This window comes from Tamandua tetradactyla, chromosome 17, assembly GCF_023851605.1.
Source record: "Tamandua tetradactyla isolate mTamTet1 chromosome 17, mTamTet1.pri, whole genome shotgun sequence".
Classification (NCBI taxonomy): Eukaryota; Metazoa; Chordata; class Mammalia; order Pilosa; family Myrmecophagidae; genus Tamandua; species Tamandua tetradactyla.
Window position 1 is genome coordinate 14948933 of NC_135343.1, and position 18246 is coordinate 14967178.

The 18246-nt window shown below is 38.3% G+C and overlaps 1 protein-coding gene across 6 annotated transcripts in view; it reads right to left on the reverse strand.

Annotated features, from left to right (window-relative positions):
* THADA (THADA armadillo repeat containing) overlaps positions 1 to 18246 on the reverse strand; it is a 456651-nt gene that overhangs the window by 174794 nt on the left and 263611 nt on the right. For all 6 annotated transcript variants that reach the window (XM_077134100.1, XM_077134099.1, XM_077134098.1 and 3 more), the window contains exon 29: positions 2700 to 2868. In XM_077134100.1, the coding sequence (XP_076990215.1) occupies positions 2700 to 2868 (169 nt within the window). The remainder of the gene's footprint in view (positions 1 to 2699; positions 2869 to 18246) is intronic.

Here is an 18246-nt window from a genome sequence, read left to right on the forward strand (position 1 = left end):
GTGGCTTTATGTGAGCATGGAATCTATAAGCTACAGAAAGGAAAGAGAAAAAAAATCCTCCCCATCATAAACGTTTGTACCTTCTCAATCAAGAACTGGCCATAATAGAATTACTACAACAAAGATGTGACACCTGAATGGGCAAAACCAAAAGACTTTTCACATGCCTATGACTTCCTTTTCTCAACCACAGTATAAACCAACCTTGATAAAGACATTAAGCTGTTTGGCAAACACAAACACAATATCCAACACCCACAGTGCTTTTTTTTTCAACAAGCCCTTTATCTTACTAACACTCAGGAACAAGAGCAACAGCCACAACAATTCAAATTATAGTGTTTTTATCTTTCTACACTGTTTCCACATCTCACATTTCATCTAGCAGAAGTAAATCTGAGAATATCAAAGGCAGCCCAGAGATCAAAAGATCATTTTTTGTGGTTGGGCAGACTAATGAAACACAAGCCAGACTTGCTGTGGTACGTGTGAGAAACTAGGCTGAGAGGCTTGTTTGCACAACTGGTGAAAGAGCCAAAGAAGCAATCCCAACCCCACGACCTCTGACAAAGTTCAGCCCAGAGTGGATTTAAGGAAAGAAAGTCCAATGGTGGAACTGCCTGACAATATGCTCTCCCTGCTTATGCGGCTGCAGAAAATAATGGTTCACATTTTGAAAAATAGTTCTGCATTGCTTATTATTGGCAGCCTCTTCTTCAAAGAAGGAGAAAGGTCTGACAGACAGAATCAAGAGATCAAACTTGTATGAGCAAATAATGATGTCCATGGGGCCTCAGTGGCCCACCACTAAACTAAAATAATAACATCCATCCCTCTTTTCATCATAGGAATATAGTGATGACTCAAGGGAGATGAGTGCTTAAGCTCTATAGAAGAATTTATATTGAAGAAACCACCAAAAACCCATATATATATACAACACAGACCAGAGATTCTCAAAGGACTTTTGGGGGGCTGTGTAATCCTTTCAGGAGGTCTGCAGTAATAAGCAATTTTCAAAAAGAAACTAAAGCACTAGTCTCCTCTTTTACTCTCATTCTCTGCAGTGGAGATTTCCAGACACAACATAACATGTGATGATGTCAACAGGCTGATGACTAATGGAGTAAGTGCTGTGAATCTTATGTGTTTGAAAATTTTCTTAGCTTTAATTTCTAATTGACAGATATGACTCACAAAAAAACTCTTTAGGATCCTCAATAACTTTTCAGAGTTCGAAGAGCTCCTAAGTCCAATTTGAGAACCACCAAACCTAGAGCCTCAGCCCCACTCACATCTGTAGTTCCCATGCGGGCTGATTCTCTCCTACCCTGAAACATTCTATATGCTGTTTTCTTCACACAGGAGTCACTTCCCCACTCTTAACTTGGCTAACTTCTTCCAGTTTCTGCTTAGATGTCACTTTCTCCCAAGACTCCCCAGAGTAGCTCTGTTCCCCCTGCTACGCGCTCCCCTAGGACTCAGCACATGACAGTACATTTGCCTACTTTCTGGTCTTTCTTTGCCTACTACTCTACTGGCTCCTTCAAGGCAAAGACCGACTTAGTCACTGCTTTGATTGTGACACATTAGTATGCAGTAAGTACTCAATAAAGACTTGTTGAATATATAAAATAGGGAAAGAAGAAACACAAGAAGCAAGTCTACCACACATTCTCATCTAGAAGTAATAGTTATTAGAAAATACTCACCAAAATTATAAGAGCAGAAGTACCTATATATATATATATATATATATATATATATATAAATCACATGTAAGATGTATCAGACACTATTCTAAGTACTTTGCATGCATCAATTCATTTAATCTTCACAAAATCCCCATGAGGTGTACACCACTCTTATCCCCTTTCAAAAATGAAACAGATGTGCAGATAGTGAGTGGTGGACTGAGAGTTATACTAAGGCAGTCTGGCTGAGAGTCCTGTTCACCACTTTATATACTACCTCCTATGCCATAAGTGTAGACCTCAAGCTTATAGCATGGATTGAGATCCCAAAGCCATCTCTCAGCTCTGCTCATAAACTGGGAGCATGACCAGATATGCTCCAATACCAATATAACTGCCCCCAAGTTTACAATTAGGATTTTAAAAGGACAGTTCCAATAAGAAGTCTATTTCTCATTCGTTTGTTGTATTTTAGTCTTTTCTAAAAGAAATGCTAAAGAAAAAACACAGTAAATGAATGCATATATTTATTCAAAATGAAAAAAACTTCATTTGCAGCCCAGAAAATAGGAAAGGAACGTTTGCTATTTCCATCTAATGCACCCTGATGCAAATCATCCTGATGTGTATAAGAAGCTGTGCTTCTTGGGCTAACCTCTCTTTTGAGGAATATTCACAGCCTCACCCTGAACAGGGTATGGCCCAGAATTTCATCAAGCATAGCGTCTTTTTCTGGCTTGGAGAGGTCAGTAAGTCCAAGTACAAATGTGTGCTGTAGAAAACATAGGCCTTAAAACAAAAAATGATCTGACAGAATCACAGTATAACACTGTACTAGTGTTTGTGATGAAAAAAGCACATGTAGGAAATACATTCTCTTTCAGCGACTGAAAAGAATTTTGTTAAAAGTCTTTATAGCAAGACTTCAGCTAATAACAGTAAATGAAAAAACCCAAGTTCACCCTGTGGTGGTTGAAGGAAGCCACACAAAGTAGCATTACTTACCTGGAGAAGTATCCCGTGAATATGGTTTTGCCGGAAACACCGGTCAGTGCAATCGGGTAGTCTGGCCAAGAGAGTTCGGATGGTATTTGGGATTTGGTCTATCAAAACAAATGGTACCAAGGCCCGAGCTGCCATTTCACGGGACCGGTAGACAGGTGAGCGGCCACACCTGGGAAGAAATAAAAACACATGACCATTCAGTACTCAGCTCTGCACCCATGCCTTTGTATATGCTGAGGTTCTATCTAGCTCTGGTTGGAGCATCAAGGTGGAGGGGAAGGGGTTTGCTCTTTACTCCAAATGATATTTTTTGTGTTTCTATTAGCTCTATTGGTGACTTTGGTTATAAACATCATTCCCATCTTTAATTCTATCAAGGGATAAATGTAAATAGGCTTTGGGAATAAGACAATGAGCAGGTAGTAGCAAAAATGACTCACTCCTCCACAATCAAACAAGTTTTCTTTGGGAACTTACATTGAGGTAAAGCACCATGATATCTGCCATAACAAATAAGACAGTCGCTATTGTCTTTGAGGACCTTACAATATGGTTGGCAAGATGAGTAGTATATTTGAAAAGATAAGGAAAAGCACAAGACAGTTTTGAAAAAAATGATAAGCAGATGATTTTGACATTATGGCTGCAGGAAGTCAGAGGAGGGTAAGATTGTTGTGGGTTGTGGTGTTTAGGACAGAACTCAGGAAAGCAGGCCTGATTCAAGCAGGACAAGAGAAACTAGAAAATTATTTCAAACAGGAACAACAGTACAAAGCAATAGTAGAAATGCACAAGATATGTTTGAGAGGAAAGAGTTATATATGTGCCTAAAAGCTCATGAACAACAGTGGAAGTTATGGCCGAGAAGCAGGTAAGACCAAACTGCGGAGTGCCACAAATGCAAAACTAATATGGTCTGAACTTTTAAGAGAACGAAAGATGGACCTTCAAGTTATCAAATACTTGACTCTGAGCTTATTCACACCCAAAGAGCTTGAATAGAGGCCGCCAATTCTTAAAATATGAGAAAGTCACGAACAAGTGGTATTTTGAGATTCTACAAAGGTCATTGGAAAGGCAGGTTTGTCTAAGAGCCTCTTGGTTTTGTAAACACTCAAAACCCAAGAATCCATAACCATTTTGTTGAAGATGTACACTTAAGAGCCTCCACAGATATAGGAATATCTGAGAAGAAAGTCCAAAGTCTTGACTAGAACTCTTAAGTCTGCATGATCTTCAACACAATTAAGAAAATAACTCAACTTACAGAAATGTCTCTGTGCTTAGATGCCAAGACAAGAAGGGAAAAGAGATATTCTCCTGTTTTTTTCCAGAAGTAAGCAGTGTTCCAGCTATTGATATTTAGAACAGGAAGGAATTACTTGTAAGAACTGAGTGATTAAGGCCATCTGTCCACACAAGCTTAGCTTGTAGAGGGACAAAGCCTGTTGAAATGTTTCTAGTACTCCAGACGTATCACACATTCTAATAGTAAATAAATAAAAAAAAAAAAAAACGAATACAATTTCTGTACAAATTGAGCAACCTAAATAGAATTTCATCATGGTAGATGGAGAGGGGGATGTAGGAAGAGAGAGAAGAAGGAGGTAAATCTTTCCCTAAGAGGGTACATTCATCAGCGGGAACTTTCAGGATGATAAACTCATCTGATGCCATTCCTAAGGAAGACACTGAGGGCTAAGGTAGCTAGAGATTCCCCATTGATCACTGACTAAGTTCTGACAACTCACTCATTTTCTTACATTTATTCTCCTTTAAAATGATTAAAGGTATAATCTGTAATTGGCAAATGCAATAAAATGTTTGCTTAGCAGGGATGGGGGCAGTATGAGAAAACCTCACTTGACAAAAAAAAAGAAAATACTTTGAAAATGCTTTGTGATATAATTAGCAAATGACCTCAGTGCAGCACAGTTATTTGTCTGAAGCTTCCCTGTCTTCCCCCATCCCTTTAACACACACTCTGTGTTATAGTGTGTTTTATGTTACCAAAAGGGCTCTTGTATATAAATGTTTCTTTTCAAATACAAATAACTTTGACATGGTTACAGATGTTTAGTTTCCAATTAACAGTAACTGTACACTAAAAAATGCCCCTCCTTCTGCTCCTGACCTTTGGCAAATGATGATTTCCCAAAGGAATCTGGCATTCATACAGGAGAAAGAATGGAAAGTGGAAAAAGTGCCAGAGTTTTCTGCTTTCGGATACCCTGTGCTAGGGTACTTTCCAAATGCACACAACCAGGTTAAAAAGCAAAACAAAACTTCCCCTTTTGAAGGGGAGAGCCTGATAAGAAAATTTAGCTTTTCCCTAGGTGTTTGTGGGCTGGGGTCTGAGGGGATCTACACACAGTATTTTCAGCCACAAGTGGAGTATATTTTAAGCTAAAATTTATCTTTTCCCTTGACAGTCTTCTAGCTTGGCTCAGTAAAAAAAATCAAGCAGAGATGCCCTTCAAGGACATAACAGAATCTAGTGGCTATCAGGACTGAAGATTAGAATATCTGGATTTTCACCTGCTTTGGCCACCCACTGACTCTATAGTCATAAGAAACAAGTCACTGCATAAATCTCTCTGAGAATCCCTCCAGGAGCTGTCAATGAGAATACTCTAAAGAGAAAGATGTTTTGGAAATAAAAAGTTCTTAGAGTGTACTATGCCTATATTTAGTATAGAACCAGCATATATTCTAGGATGCATAGGCCTCCAATGACCCCAATAAAACAATTAAGACTATGGGATGAATTTTATATTATTTTAATTAGAAAATGATAGAACAACAAATTGATGACATTCAGAGATAGGATTTCTCCCTCTCCAAAATAATTATGGGGAAAAGTCTCAAGCCCTGATAAAAAGAAGTGGAACACCCTTTATCTCTTTAAGTCTCAATTTCTTCTGTAAAAAACAAAGCAAATATTTTGGGATTTCAAAGTCACTTCTATTTCTAACAATCTTTAAAACCATTTCCTCAATAGCCCTGGCTGTGCTTTAGGCCTAAATATCATCAGGCCCTTCACAGAATCAGCAGGCAAAGGAAGACACAGATCTCTTTAAACCTCCGGCTCTCTCACTCCAATAACCCTTTCCACATTCATTTTAATCACATATTTATTGATTGCCTCCCATGTTCTCAGCACTATGAGATAGGAGAAATAACTCGTGTACCAGGAATACTTGCATGCCATAATTGTATAGCTCATGGCAATTTGTAAAACACCTGCACACAAATTATCTCTACCATACAACACTCCTATCGACGGCATTATAAGTCTAAATTAACAGATGAAAAATAAATGAAACTCAGAAAGGCTTAAATGGATTCTCTAAAATGTGTAAGCATCAGTGTCCAGGCCCAATATAGAGGTTTTTTTTGACTACCCCAAGCTGTAGTTCACATCTGGATATCAAGGGAACATAAAGAAATACCTTTCAGCTAATAAAAACATAAACTTTAATTTACAAGTATGTGGAAAATCTCTAAATGAATGACTTTTTAACTTTTTTTTTTTTGGATCATGAAAACATTTTAGTCTAATATAAACTATGAACCCTCTCACAAGGGAAATGGACTTATGAACATATACACATAATTTCCCATACAAATTTGGGAGATTCATATGTAAATTTTGATGTACATCCAAAACCCATGGGGCAGTGTTTCCCAGACCCGAGGTCAAGAATCTCCAGCTGTTCTTTGGCACACACTGGATGACCACACGGTATGGCTGGCAGGTTATGTGCTCTACTTTAGAGATGGAGAGGTGAAGAATAAGATGCTGTTCACAGGGCACTAACAGTTTAAAGGTAGAGACAGATAGAAAACCTGACGATGACAAATCAGGGCCACCCACGATGTGGAGCAGCACACAAAAAGGCAGCTTGTAGGGCAAGCTGGAATAGCTTTCTCAAGGTGATAAAGGACCTTCAAATGAGGGTGATACACACCTTTAGGCTTAACCCTTAGGAGCCCTGGTGAGTTCAGGAGGCAGTGCTCTGAGCAGGAAGGGACCATTCTGCTGGGATGACCCTCCACTGTGTCTCCTTGCCCAGAGTGGTGGCTGAGCTTTTTCTATGAGTTTCTGTCTTACATTTACTCTCAGAATCTGTTTCAGTTCTCCTTAAAGGTTTCATATGTAAATGGCCAGACATCACCAAAAGTGCCTCTGCTCACCCACCCTGTAGGTTAGGCACAGGAGGCATCCTGAGTGCCAACCACAAGCATGCACTGAGTAAGGTATCAGAGAATCATAAAGTCCCTCCCAGGCCACAAGGAACCTACGTCTATTAGGGAAGCTGGGCAAATCAGCCAATGATTCTCAGGGCCATGGGAAGTAAATACAGGCTAGACACCCTGAGAGGAGGGAGGTGGTCTGGGAGATCATATCTAGCTGTGCCCAAGTAGGGTCAGGCAGAAAGAAGACCTGTGTGTGACAAGCAAGAGGTGCTTTCCCAGGCCTGCACCCTTTCCTACATGAACCCCAACTTTTCTCAGTGCAAACAGTCAAAAGGAAGGGAACTGTGCACCAGGACTGGCTATGTGCTTTATTTATAAACACTACTTCATTTACTTCACTAATTCTTCACTATAAGATCAGTAATATTATGTCTATTTTAAGAACAGAGAAAGTCAGGCTTCCTAACATACTTTAGGTTATAAAACTTGCAAGTGACATCCAGCATTTTAATTAGGGTCTACTTGTAAAACAGTTTTTCTAATGTGTTTTTATAGTAGAGTTGCCGCATATCCTCGAAGTCTTGGAAAAGTCAAAGCAACCTGATTCAGCCTAATCACAGTGAGTTCTGAGTGACTTTGAACCAACCAGTCTCTACTTGGTAACATGTTAAGCAGAATAAGAGAGATGCTGCTTTATCAGCAGCTAATACCTACCAAACATTTATTTAGGACCAAGGAGTTCTAAAAAGTTTTACCCAATTTAATCCTCACAAGTAAAATGGCTGAGAGAAAATTTTCAGGCAATATGGGGGAAGCGGATTTGAACTGAGAGGACTCTGTAAGGCCCAGTGCCTCGAGTGAGCACCCCCAATGCACAGGAAGCAGAGAGTCCTCAGAAAAGTTTCAGAGCAGCTTCAGGATCTAGCCAATATCCTTCTATTCTTCCTCACTGACATAATCAATGTTCCCCCAGTTCCTCTCCATTCCCAGACCCGGGTCCAGTCTAATTCTTGCTTTCCAGAGGTCAGGCTACACGTTGTATGCTGCACATAACAGCGCCAAACTTCTGCTGCTGGTGAGAGTCACTTTTTGCTGTCCCATCCCCAAGCCCCTAACTGAACTTTCTCAGGAATGCCTTGTCATTACGGTGTGTTTCTCATATATACCATGGCCATTTGCTCTTGGAAAATGATCACCTACTGACAACCTTAAAAGTTTGAGATGGCTCTACCTTTTGATGTATCTCTGAAAGTTGGGAGAGAAGCAGCAGGCTGAAGCCTCTGCTTTAAAAAAATTGTACAATTTTTTAAATTGTACAATTAAAAATCATTCTATATATGCTTGGTCAAGCCAATTATTGTTTCATTCCTCTGTACGTCACAGGTCATTCTAGATGGGCCTGTCCTTTCACCTTGTTCCCTTGGGGAACTCCTCTTTATCCTCTGAGTGCTGCTCAGTTATTACCCTCTTTATGAAATCATACCACATCTTCTCTGGTGGGAATCAATCACTTCCTTTTTTGTGCCAAGTTACTGTGCTGCATATTTCGCCCTGTCAGAGCAGGGCACAGCTTACTGACCTTCAGCTCCCCAGAGCCTAGGATGCCTACAGTAGTCTGGGGCATCTCAGGTCTTCCAGACTGAAATGACCCTGGGAACAGATCAGAGTCATTATAGTCCTTTATAACACAGAACACAGGAAGGGCATTAAGAATATGTTTTGGAATCCAGCAGAGTTAAATTTAACTCCAAGTCCTGCCACTTACTAGCTGTGAAACCTCCCAAGTTTTTATCTTCTACAAAAGGGGAAGAATAATTACCTCTTAGGGTTGTTGTGAAGCTTACATGAGATAATGTATGTAAAACATAAGGACTATCAGACAGCTAATTGATGTGTGGTACTAATAACTGACTCCAGTAGGTAGAATAACATGGAAACTTGAAAGCACTGCCCACATGTACAAATTCGTTGTTTTTCTACAATGTTCTCATCTCAACTGGCTGAGGATACAGAAACTCACCTGCACCAAACATACTCCAAGTTGTCATAAAGACCTACCACCCCACTCCAAATGGAGCTGGAAATAGGAGAAAGAGGCGTGAGTTTCTCTGGGGCCTTACTGGCTTGTTTATATGAGGCCCACTGCTTTTATTCTCTAGGTTCAGAGCCCAATTATATTTTTGTCAATTCTAGTACTATTTCACCAAAGATTTCTTTTTCCTTTTTGTTGCATGTGGTTTCTAGATTCAAACAATGGTCTTCAGGAAAAAAAAAAAACATGTGTGGGTATGTATGCATGAATAAAAGACAGAAACCACTAAAAACAATAAGTTTTTACCCAGAGGATTTGCAAAAGCAGACATTTCAGCATGTCTCGTGACTATCAATATGTTTTTGTTATAATTGTGGCTTTCCTGAAGCCCTTCTCCCATATTCTCAGGTAAGTTCACTGACTTACCTGCTGGATTTGGGGCTGCCAAATTCTCTACCTGCCCCTCCTCCACCAACTTTCAATTCATCAAAGGATCTACAACTACTACCACTTGAACTACTTGCTCCTTTTCCTATAGATCAAAACACTAGCACTTAAAAGTTGCATTTATTATAATCTTGCCCTCTGCAAAGCTCATGGATTTCTTTATCCAAATACATTATTTGGAAGGCTAATAGGTTTAGGACATTTGAAGAGTGATTTTTAAAAATCCTTGGTCTGGATGGAGAGGGAGAATAAAAGCAGTAGATAGTAGTTATGCTAAAAATTATACATTTCCAGCTCTCCTGGACAAAAAAAATACATTAGTATCTGCAGTTAGAATATTCAGTTAAATATCTTTACCTACCCAAACAGCTCAAAGCAGTAGTTGCTCTCTGTAAATTAACTCAAATCAACACATTACAACCTTTTAAAAAATATTTTTATGAAGGAGTATCAACAACAAGACACACTGAATATCTGAAAATTGCAATGTGTAACCACCTGGGACAAGCCCAAGCAGAAGTCTAAGCCTTAGAAGACACAACCTTTCTAGGGCCACCTCCACCCTGCCTCCAAGTTATCAAGGCTATACCCAGGCTGACTATTCACAGGCCATTAAATCCCAATGTAGTGAAAATGGCAGCTGCTGAGAGTTGGGAATCTGCCTCCATCACCTTAACTGCCCTCCACTTGCTCATGTAAGAACTAGGCATGACACAGCCATGTATGAAGCAAGAACACAGGATCACAGATGCAATGATCACCTGCACTCATACCATTACAATAAGTATTAGGAAATAAGGGAGGGAATTTTCCAACAAGGAGGGGAGAAGATATCCAGTGTAGTGCTTACTCTAAGAAGCTCTTTCAACAATGCTCTTCAGTCAAAATTACAAATATTTCTTAAATAAATGAAAGGATACATGAGTTTGTATCCTTTGTATCTCTAGAGAACCCTGACTAATACAAACCCTTTTAATGATTCAGTGGCTGCCTGAATGCACTCGTCTCTTGGTCTTTTATGGAGTCAGGGCAGATCAGATGTGAAGGATTTTGCTGTTAAGAGGAATGTGCAGCGCTTTCACTCAGTCTGAATAAGCAAGAGCTGAGCCTTCAGCTCCTGACCTGCACATGATTTAGTCCAGCCCTGGAGCTCTGGGGATAGATGCATGAGTTATGAATGCAAATCCCCAGTTACTTGCCGATAATGAACCACAGAGATGGAGTATGAAAATTTTATTCCATCATGAAATTTCATTTCATTCTTTAATCATTTTTGGCCAAGAAAATAACAAATACAATTTGAAACTGGATTTCTCAGAATCTAAGTAAACATTGTAGGCAGCTAGAAGTAAAGTTTTCCTCTGGCACAATGAAACTGTATACCTTAACAATGATTCTTTCCTAACTCTGGACTATACACAAAGAAGATTTTTTCAGCAACATAAACACTGGAAGTCCTAGAGATTAAATGGGAATCATTAATTTCAGTCTTTATCCAAAATAAAATGAAGCATTTTAAAGTGAAGAACTATAAATATCTACCATAAACAGTATAAAATTTTCCTAAGTAATAAAAACCTCTAGATTCAGTTTTAAATTTTAGCATAATCCTCCCTCCCAATCCAGCTGCGGGATTTCTTTCTGATCCTGTATCAACAAGCCACATACTGGTCTACTGATCTCTTCATGCTACAACTGGAAAAGTGTTCTGGATCTATCCCTGGAGTTAGTGAAGATGTTGTGAAAATTCTCTCTTCCTCCTTAAAAACCTTCAACTGACTGGATTAAATTCAACTGATTGGAGTCTCTCCTTGCATAAGACACACCCTTAAGTTGATCATAGATGTAATCAGTGTCTGATGCAATCAACTGACTAATGATTTTATAAACTAGCCTTCTGGTTTATTAACCAGCCACGATATATGCTTGCAGTAATGGTTAGCCCAGTGCTTTCCTGACCGGACAACTGGGCACCATCACCTGATCAACTTGACCCCTGAACCTACCATCATAGGGTTGAATATAATACTTGGCCTCAGTATGTCTCTCCTTTCCTTGCAAACAGTGGATGGGCTGGAGAAATCAGTCCTGAACATTCTTGTCACTGCTCAAAGGCCAAGTTCGCCAAGTTATTTAACACAGTTAAATTCACCCCACTAACCATTAGAGCATGAGGTTTAACATTTACAGTGAGTGGCTGTTTAGTTCAAACACAGGGATGGATGGTCAATTTAAGAAACTGTACAAAAGTATAGACAGATTTTAATTTCTTTTTCTTTTTAACCCTTACAAACACATGGGGAAAGAGTTTGAGAAGGAATGCTTCTGTTCCCATTTTTATCTTTACAAGTTTTTCTTTTCAGCTTTCAATATTTCCAAAAAGTATGGTAACTCCCAAATGCCACATCAAATAGAAATTTCTCTTTCTGGATTTTAAAATACCCTAAATCTAGCCCAAGACTTGCTGGACACATAGGTACAGAGTAAATCTTTCTTTGCCCAATTGAACTTGATTTTTCAGGTGACTGTTTATCTCTGAAAAGGTATTAAAAGCTTGTAAAATCTAAGCATGCTGTGAGTCAATTATAGCTCAAGTGAGGGCTCAAGATACACTGAGGATAATTTAAAAATAAACACTTTAAATAGAACAATTTTATTAACGTTCCTTTTGACAAGAATTTGTGACATTTCTGGAAGATTCTAATAACCATGCTAAAACCCACGGAAGGAAAGAGGAAGGGAATGTAGGAACATTTACTGAGTATCTGCTAGATGTCAAGGCAATGTACTAGGTATACTCTCAAATATTTTATCTCATTTTTAGTACTCACATACTCACATAAAATCAAGTGAAATACCTTGTTCTAATTTCCTTCTGTTGTGGTAATGGATATAGAATCCTTTATATGCAATTTATCCCACTAATTCCAATGATCAGAATTCATATTTGCAAATGCCATACACAATGAATTGTAGTCTAAATGTGTTTCCTATGACTCTAACCAGTATTTAACAAAACAAAATCCAAAGCTTTACAATGTACATCTCTAAGGAGGACAAATAAGCCACCAAGACATAATAACGTATTCAAAATCATCCACCAAATTGTATAGTCTTTGTAGGACAGCCATCAACCAAGAGTTTCTGATAAATCCCATCTCAGACTGTGGCAGTGTCCTCTACTGGCCTCTATCAAGATTGATCACCTTGGTTCAAACTGTCTAGTTATTCAAAGTATATTATCTGTTTAGAGACAAGTTCTAACTGTCCAAGAATAAAAATCTTTAACAATTTTAATGATAAGAAGAGACACAACTGGTCTGCAAACTGGCTCAATCCTCATGGTCTTAAGGAAAAAGAACACAGGTAGCCGTGAGCTTTAAGAGTCTATCTTAGTGAAGTGAAACCTACTGGGAAGCAGAAACTTCTGCATGGTTCCCTTTGCATGGCTTAAGTGAGGTGACATTTAAAACTCACCCACAAATTAAAATACCAGTACCTAGCAATGTGGTCACAGGCAAGTTACGTAATGTCCCTCCACATCATTTATAAAAGTAGATTAGAATAAGTGATATCTAAGGTCTCCTTCAATAACAAAATCCTGTAGTCCAATGGACATACCAGGCAGACAGCTATCTTTATTTTAAAATATCTTTATGACCTCTCTTGACTTGTTCCATTGTTTAATCTCATCCCATATTCATACTGATAATAAAAGTTTTATGTCTAATACTAATCACCTTCAATCCTTCTATACTTGGAGCCAATTTTCTCCAGTTTGAACCTCTGTGGAAGTGGAGAACAAATGACCTGTGTTTTCTACCCAGGAAAACTCTTCATTTACTATATTGGAATCCTGTCATTAAATTATCCCTTCCATGTCCCTCGCGCAAGCTAAAAAACAAAAGAAAAGAAAAAAAACAACTCCTTTAATCATGTAGAACCTCTTCTCTAACAACCTAGTTAATTATTTTGCCTCTACATAGAGTTGAATGAATCTTCCCAACACTATCAGCTAAAAAGATGATTGAGCTACTGCTGGATAAGAGATACTTGAGCAATTCCTTTAATTTGAAACTTCTGCAAGGACTGCAATTCGTCATTTTAAAAAATAATATTTTGCTATTTTTTCTATGGGAGAAGATGTAGATTACAGGAAAATCATGTAGAAAATAGAGTTCTCTACTATTAACACCTTGGCATCTTTGTTACAATTGATAAAACAAAATTATTATAATTACACTATAAACTATAGTTCACAGTTTACATTAGAGTTCACTGTTTGTGTCATACAGTCCTATGTATTTTTTTTAAATTTTTATTCTAATAACATATACACAATACAAAATTTTCTCCTTTTAATCACATAAAATATTTAATTCACTGGTGTATATTACATTCTCAATGTTGTACGATCGTCACCACCATCCATTATCAAAACTTTATCACTCAAAAGAGAAACTCTAAACCAATTAAGCATCGACTTTCCATTCCCTACTCAATCCCAGTCCCTGCTAATCTGCATTCCAGTTTCTGATTCTAATGAATTTGCTTATTCTAATTATTTCACATAAGTGAGATCATATAGTGAGGTTGTCCTTTTGGGTCTAGTTTATTTCATGCAACAAGATGTCTTCAAAGTTCATCCATGTTATCATCTGTAACAGAACTTCATTCTTTTTTTAACAGTTGACTAATATTCCATCTTATATATGTACCACTCTTTTAGTTTGTTAATGCTGCCGGAATACAATATATCAGAAATAGAATGACTTTTAAAAAGGAAATTTACTGCATTACAAGTTCACAGTTTTAAGGCTGTGAAAATATACAAATTAAGGTACCAACAAGAGGTTACCTTCACTCAAGAAAAGCTAATGCCATCTGAAACAGCTCTGTCAGCTGGGAAGACACGTGGTTGGCATCTGTTGGACTCCTGCACCTGGACTCCACTGCTTGCAGCCTTTTTTCTGTGGAGATTCCTCACTTGGTTTCTCCAGGGCTGGGTTTCATCTCTTGGCTTCCTTTGGCTCTCTCCAGGTTCTGGTTTGTTTAGCATCTCAGGGTAAGGCACATGGCAATGTCTGCTGAGCCCTGCATCGCCAAACATCTGGGTCTTGTGTTGGCCCCGTCAGCTCTGTCATTTCTGATCTTCAAGCATCTGCATCTGCAGTTTCTCCAAAATGTTTCCCCTCTTAAAGAACTCCAGTAAACTAATCAAGATCCACCTTGAATGGGCACAGTCACATCTCCATCTAATCAAAAGGCCACATCTACAATTGGGCATGTCATATCTCCATAGAAGTAATCTAACCAAAAGGTCACACCCACAACTGGACATTTCACACCCCCACAGAAACAATCCAATCAAATTTCTGATGCTAAAGAGTAGGTCTGGCCCCACAAAATTGGATTAGGATTAAAAGATGTCTTTTTCTGGGGTATATAATAGTTTCAAAGAGGCACAATCACAGTTTGTGTTTCCATTTATTTGTTGATAGAAATTTGTGTTGCTTCCATCTTTTGACCATTGCAAACAATACTGCTATGGACACAGGTATGTAAATATCAGAGTGAGTCCTACTTTCAATTCCTTTGGGTATAAACTTATATATATATATATATAAGGTTGTATGGTAATTCAATACTTGATTTTCTGAGGAACCATCTAACTGTTCTCCACAGTGGCCACACCAGTTTACATTCCTATCAACAATAATGAATGAAGGTATTTCTCCACATATTCTCCAATACTATGTTTCACTTTTTAAAAAAAATTTTATTAACTAAACCAACCAACCCCCATATGAAATGAACATTCTTAATGTATGAACATTCCACATTTGGTGTGCAATCAGTGGCTCACAATATCATCACACAGTTGTATATTCATCACCATGATCATTTCTCAGAACATTTACATCGCTCCAGAAAAAGAAATAAAAAGAAAAAAACAAACAAACTCATACATACTATACTCCTTACCCCTCCTTCTCACTGACCACTAGTATTTTCCCCTACCCAATTTAACATTTGTTCCCCCTACTATTTATTTACAATCCATATTTTTCACTCATCTGTTCATACCATAAAAAAAGGAGCATCAGAACAAGGTTTTCACAATCACACAGTCACATTGCAATGGCTATATCATGATACCATCATTGTCAAGAAACATGGCTACTGGAACACAGCTCTACAGTTTCAGGTACTTTTCTCTAGCCTCTCTAGTGCGCCTTAAACTAAAAAGGGGTTATCTATATAATGCGTAAGAATAACTTCCAGGATAACCTCTCAACTCTATTTGAAATCTCTCAGCCATTGACACTTGATTTTGTCTCATTTCTCTTTGCCCTTTTGGTCGAATAGGTTTTCTCAATCCCTTGATGCTGAGTCCCAGCTCATTCAAGAATTTCTGTCCCACGATGCCAGGGAGGTTTACACCCCTGGGAGTCATGTCCCACGTAGAGAGGTGGAGGGCAGTGAGTTTGCCTGCCATGTTGGCTGAGAGACAGGGCACATTTGAGTAACAAAAGAACTTCTCTGGGGGTGACTCTTAGGCCTAATTTTAAGTAGGCTTAGCCTATCCCTTGCGGAGGTAAGTTTCATATGAACAAACCCCAAGATTCAGGGTTCGGCCTATTGATTGTGTGGCCCTCACTACTTGCAAGAATATCAGGCCTTCTCCAAATAGGGAAGAAGAAATATCGATCTTTCTCACCATTGCCCCAAGGGGACTTTGTAAATACTTTTTTATTCACTGTTCAAATCACTCTGGGATTTATCAGGGCATCACTCTGGACAAACCTAGAAAATCTCATGCCCTAGTCCATATAAGTTATGTTAGGAGATGTACTAGTCAAAATATAAATTTTATACCAAATAAACATCTTTTTCTTTAGTCTCACACATAAGTTAAAGTCTTAAAATATGAATAACCATCTATTTTCAAACCCTGCAGTATTGACATTCCTTTGTTCTTCTTTATGCAAAAACAATTTTTAATTTCTACATTTAGTCACTATCATTGTACCCTCTAGGCATTCCTAGATTATATCATGTCAGTCTTTATAATCTATCTTTCTTTCTGATTTCATTTGTGCCCCCAGGCCTCCTCCCTCTATCATTCTCACATTCAGTTTCATTCAGGGTATTAACATTATTGTATTACAGTTAGGTAGTATTGTGCTATCCATTTCTGAATTTTTACAATCAGTCCTGTTGTACAATCTGTATTCCTTCAGCTCCAATTACCCAATATCTACCCTATTTCTATTTCCTGATGGTTTCTGTTCTTAACTGAAATTCTCCAAGTTCATTCACTAATGTTAGTTCACATCAGTGAGACCATATAGTATTTGTCCTTTGGTTTTTGGCTAATCTATCTCAGCATAATGTCCTCAAGGTCCATCCATGTTGTTACATACTTCATAACTTTATTCTGTCTTACAGATGAATAATATTCCATTCTATGTAGATACCACAGCTTGTTTAGCCACTCGCCTGTTGATGGACATTTGGGTTGTTTCCATCTCTTGGCAATTGCAGACAATGCTGCTATAAACATTGGTGTGCAAATGTCATTTGTGTCCTCGTCCTCATGTCCTCTGAGTAGATACCTAGCAATGATATTGCCAGATCATATGGCAGTTCTACACTTAGCTTCCTGAAGAACCACCAAACTGCTTTCCACAGCAATTGTACTATTTTAACATTCCCACCAACAGTGGATAAGTGTGCCTCTTTCTCCATATCCACTCCAACACTTGTCATTTTCATTTTTATTGATAATGGCCATCCTGGTGGGTGTGAGATGATATCTCATTGTGATTTTGATCTGCATTTCCCTAATAGCCAGGGAATTGAGCACCTTTTCATGTGCCTTTTAGCCATTTGTATTTCCTCTTCTGAAAAGTATCTGTTCATGTCTTTTGCCCATTTTGTAATTGGGTTGTCTTTTTGCTGTTGAGTTGAACAATCTCTCTCTATATTATGGATACTAGACCTTGATCTGATAAATCGCTTCCAAATATTGTCTCCCATTGTGTAGGTGTCTTTTTACTTTCTTTTTTTTTTTTTTTTTTTTTTTAAAGGAAAGACAGAGAGAAGGAAGGAAGGATAGAAGGAAGGAAGAGAGGAAGAAAGGGAAACATCTTTTAAACATTTTCTTGTTTTATTGTATTTTGTTTCTCCGTTTTCGTTACATGGGCTGGGGCCGGGAATCGAACCGAGGTCCTCCGGCATAGCAGGCAAGCACTTTGCCCGCTGAGCCACCGCGGCCCGCCTCTTTTTACTTTCTTGATGAAGTTCTTTGATGCACAAAAGTGTTTAATTTTGAGGAGTCCCATTTCGTTCTTTCTTTCTTCAGTGTTCGTGCTTTCGGTGTAAGATCTAGGAAACTGCCTCCTATTATAAGATTTCTAAGATACTTCCCTACATTTTCTTCTATAAGTTTTATGGTCTTAGATCTAATATTTAGATCTTTGATCCATTTTGAGTTAATTTTTGTATAGGGTGTGAGATATGGATCCTCCTTCATTCTTTTGCATGTGGATATCCAGTTCACTAGATATCATTTGTTGAAGAGACTGCTCTATCCCAGGTGATTTGGCTTGACTGCCTTATCAAAGATCAACTGTTTATAGGTGAGAGGGTCTACATTTGAACACTCTATTCAATTCCATTGGTCAGTATATCTACCTTTATGTCAGTACCAGGCTGTTTTGACCAATGTAGCTTCATAATATGCCTTAAAATCAGGTAGTGTGAGACCTTCAATTTCATTTTTCTTTCTCAGGATATTTTTAACTATTCGGGGCACCCAGCCCTTCCAGATAAATTTGGTTACTGGTTTTTCTCTTTCTGAAA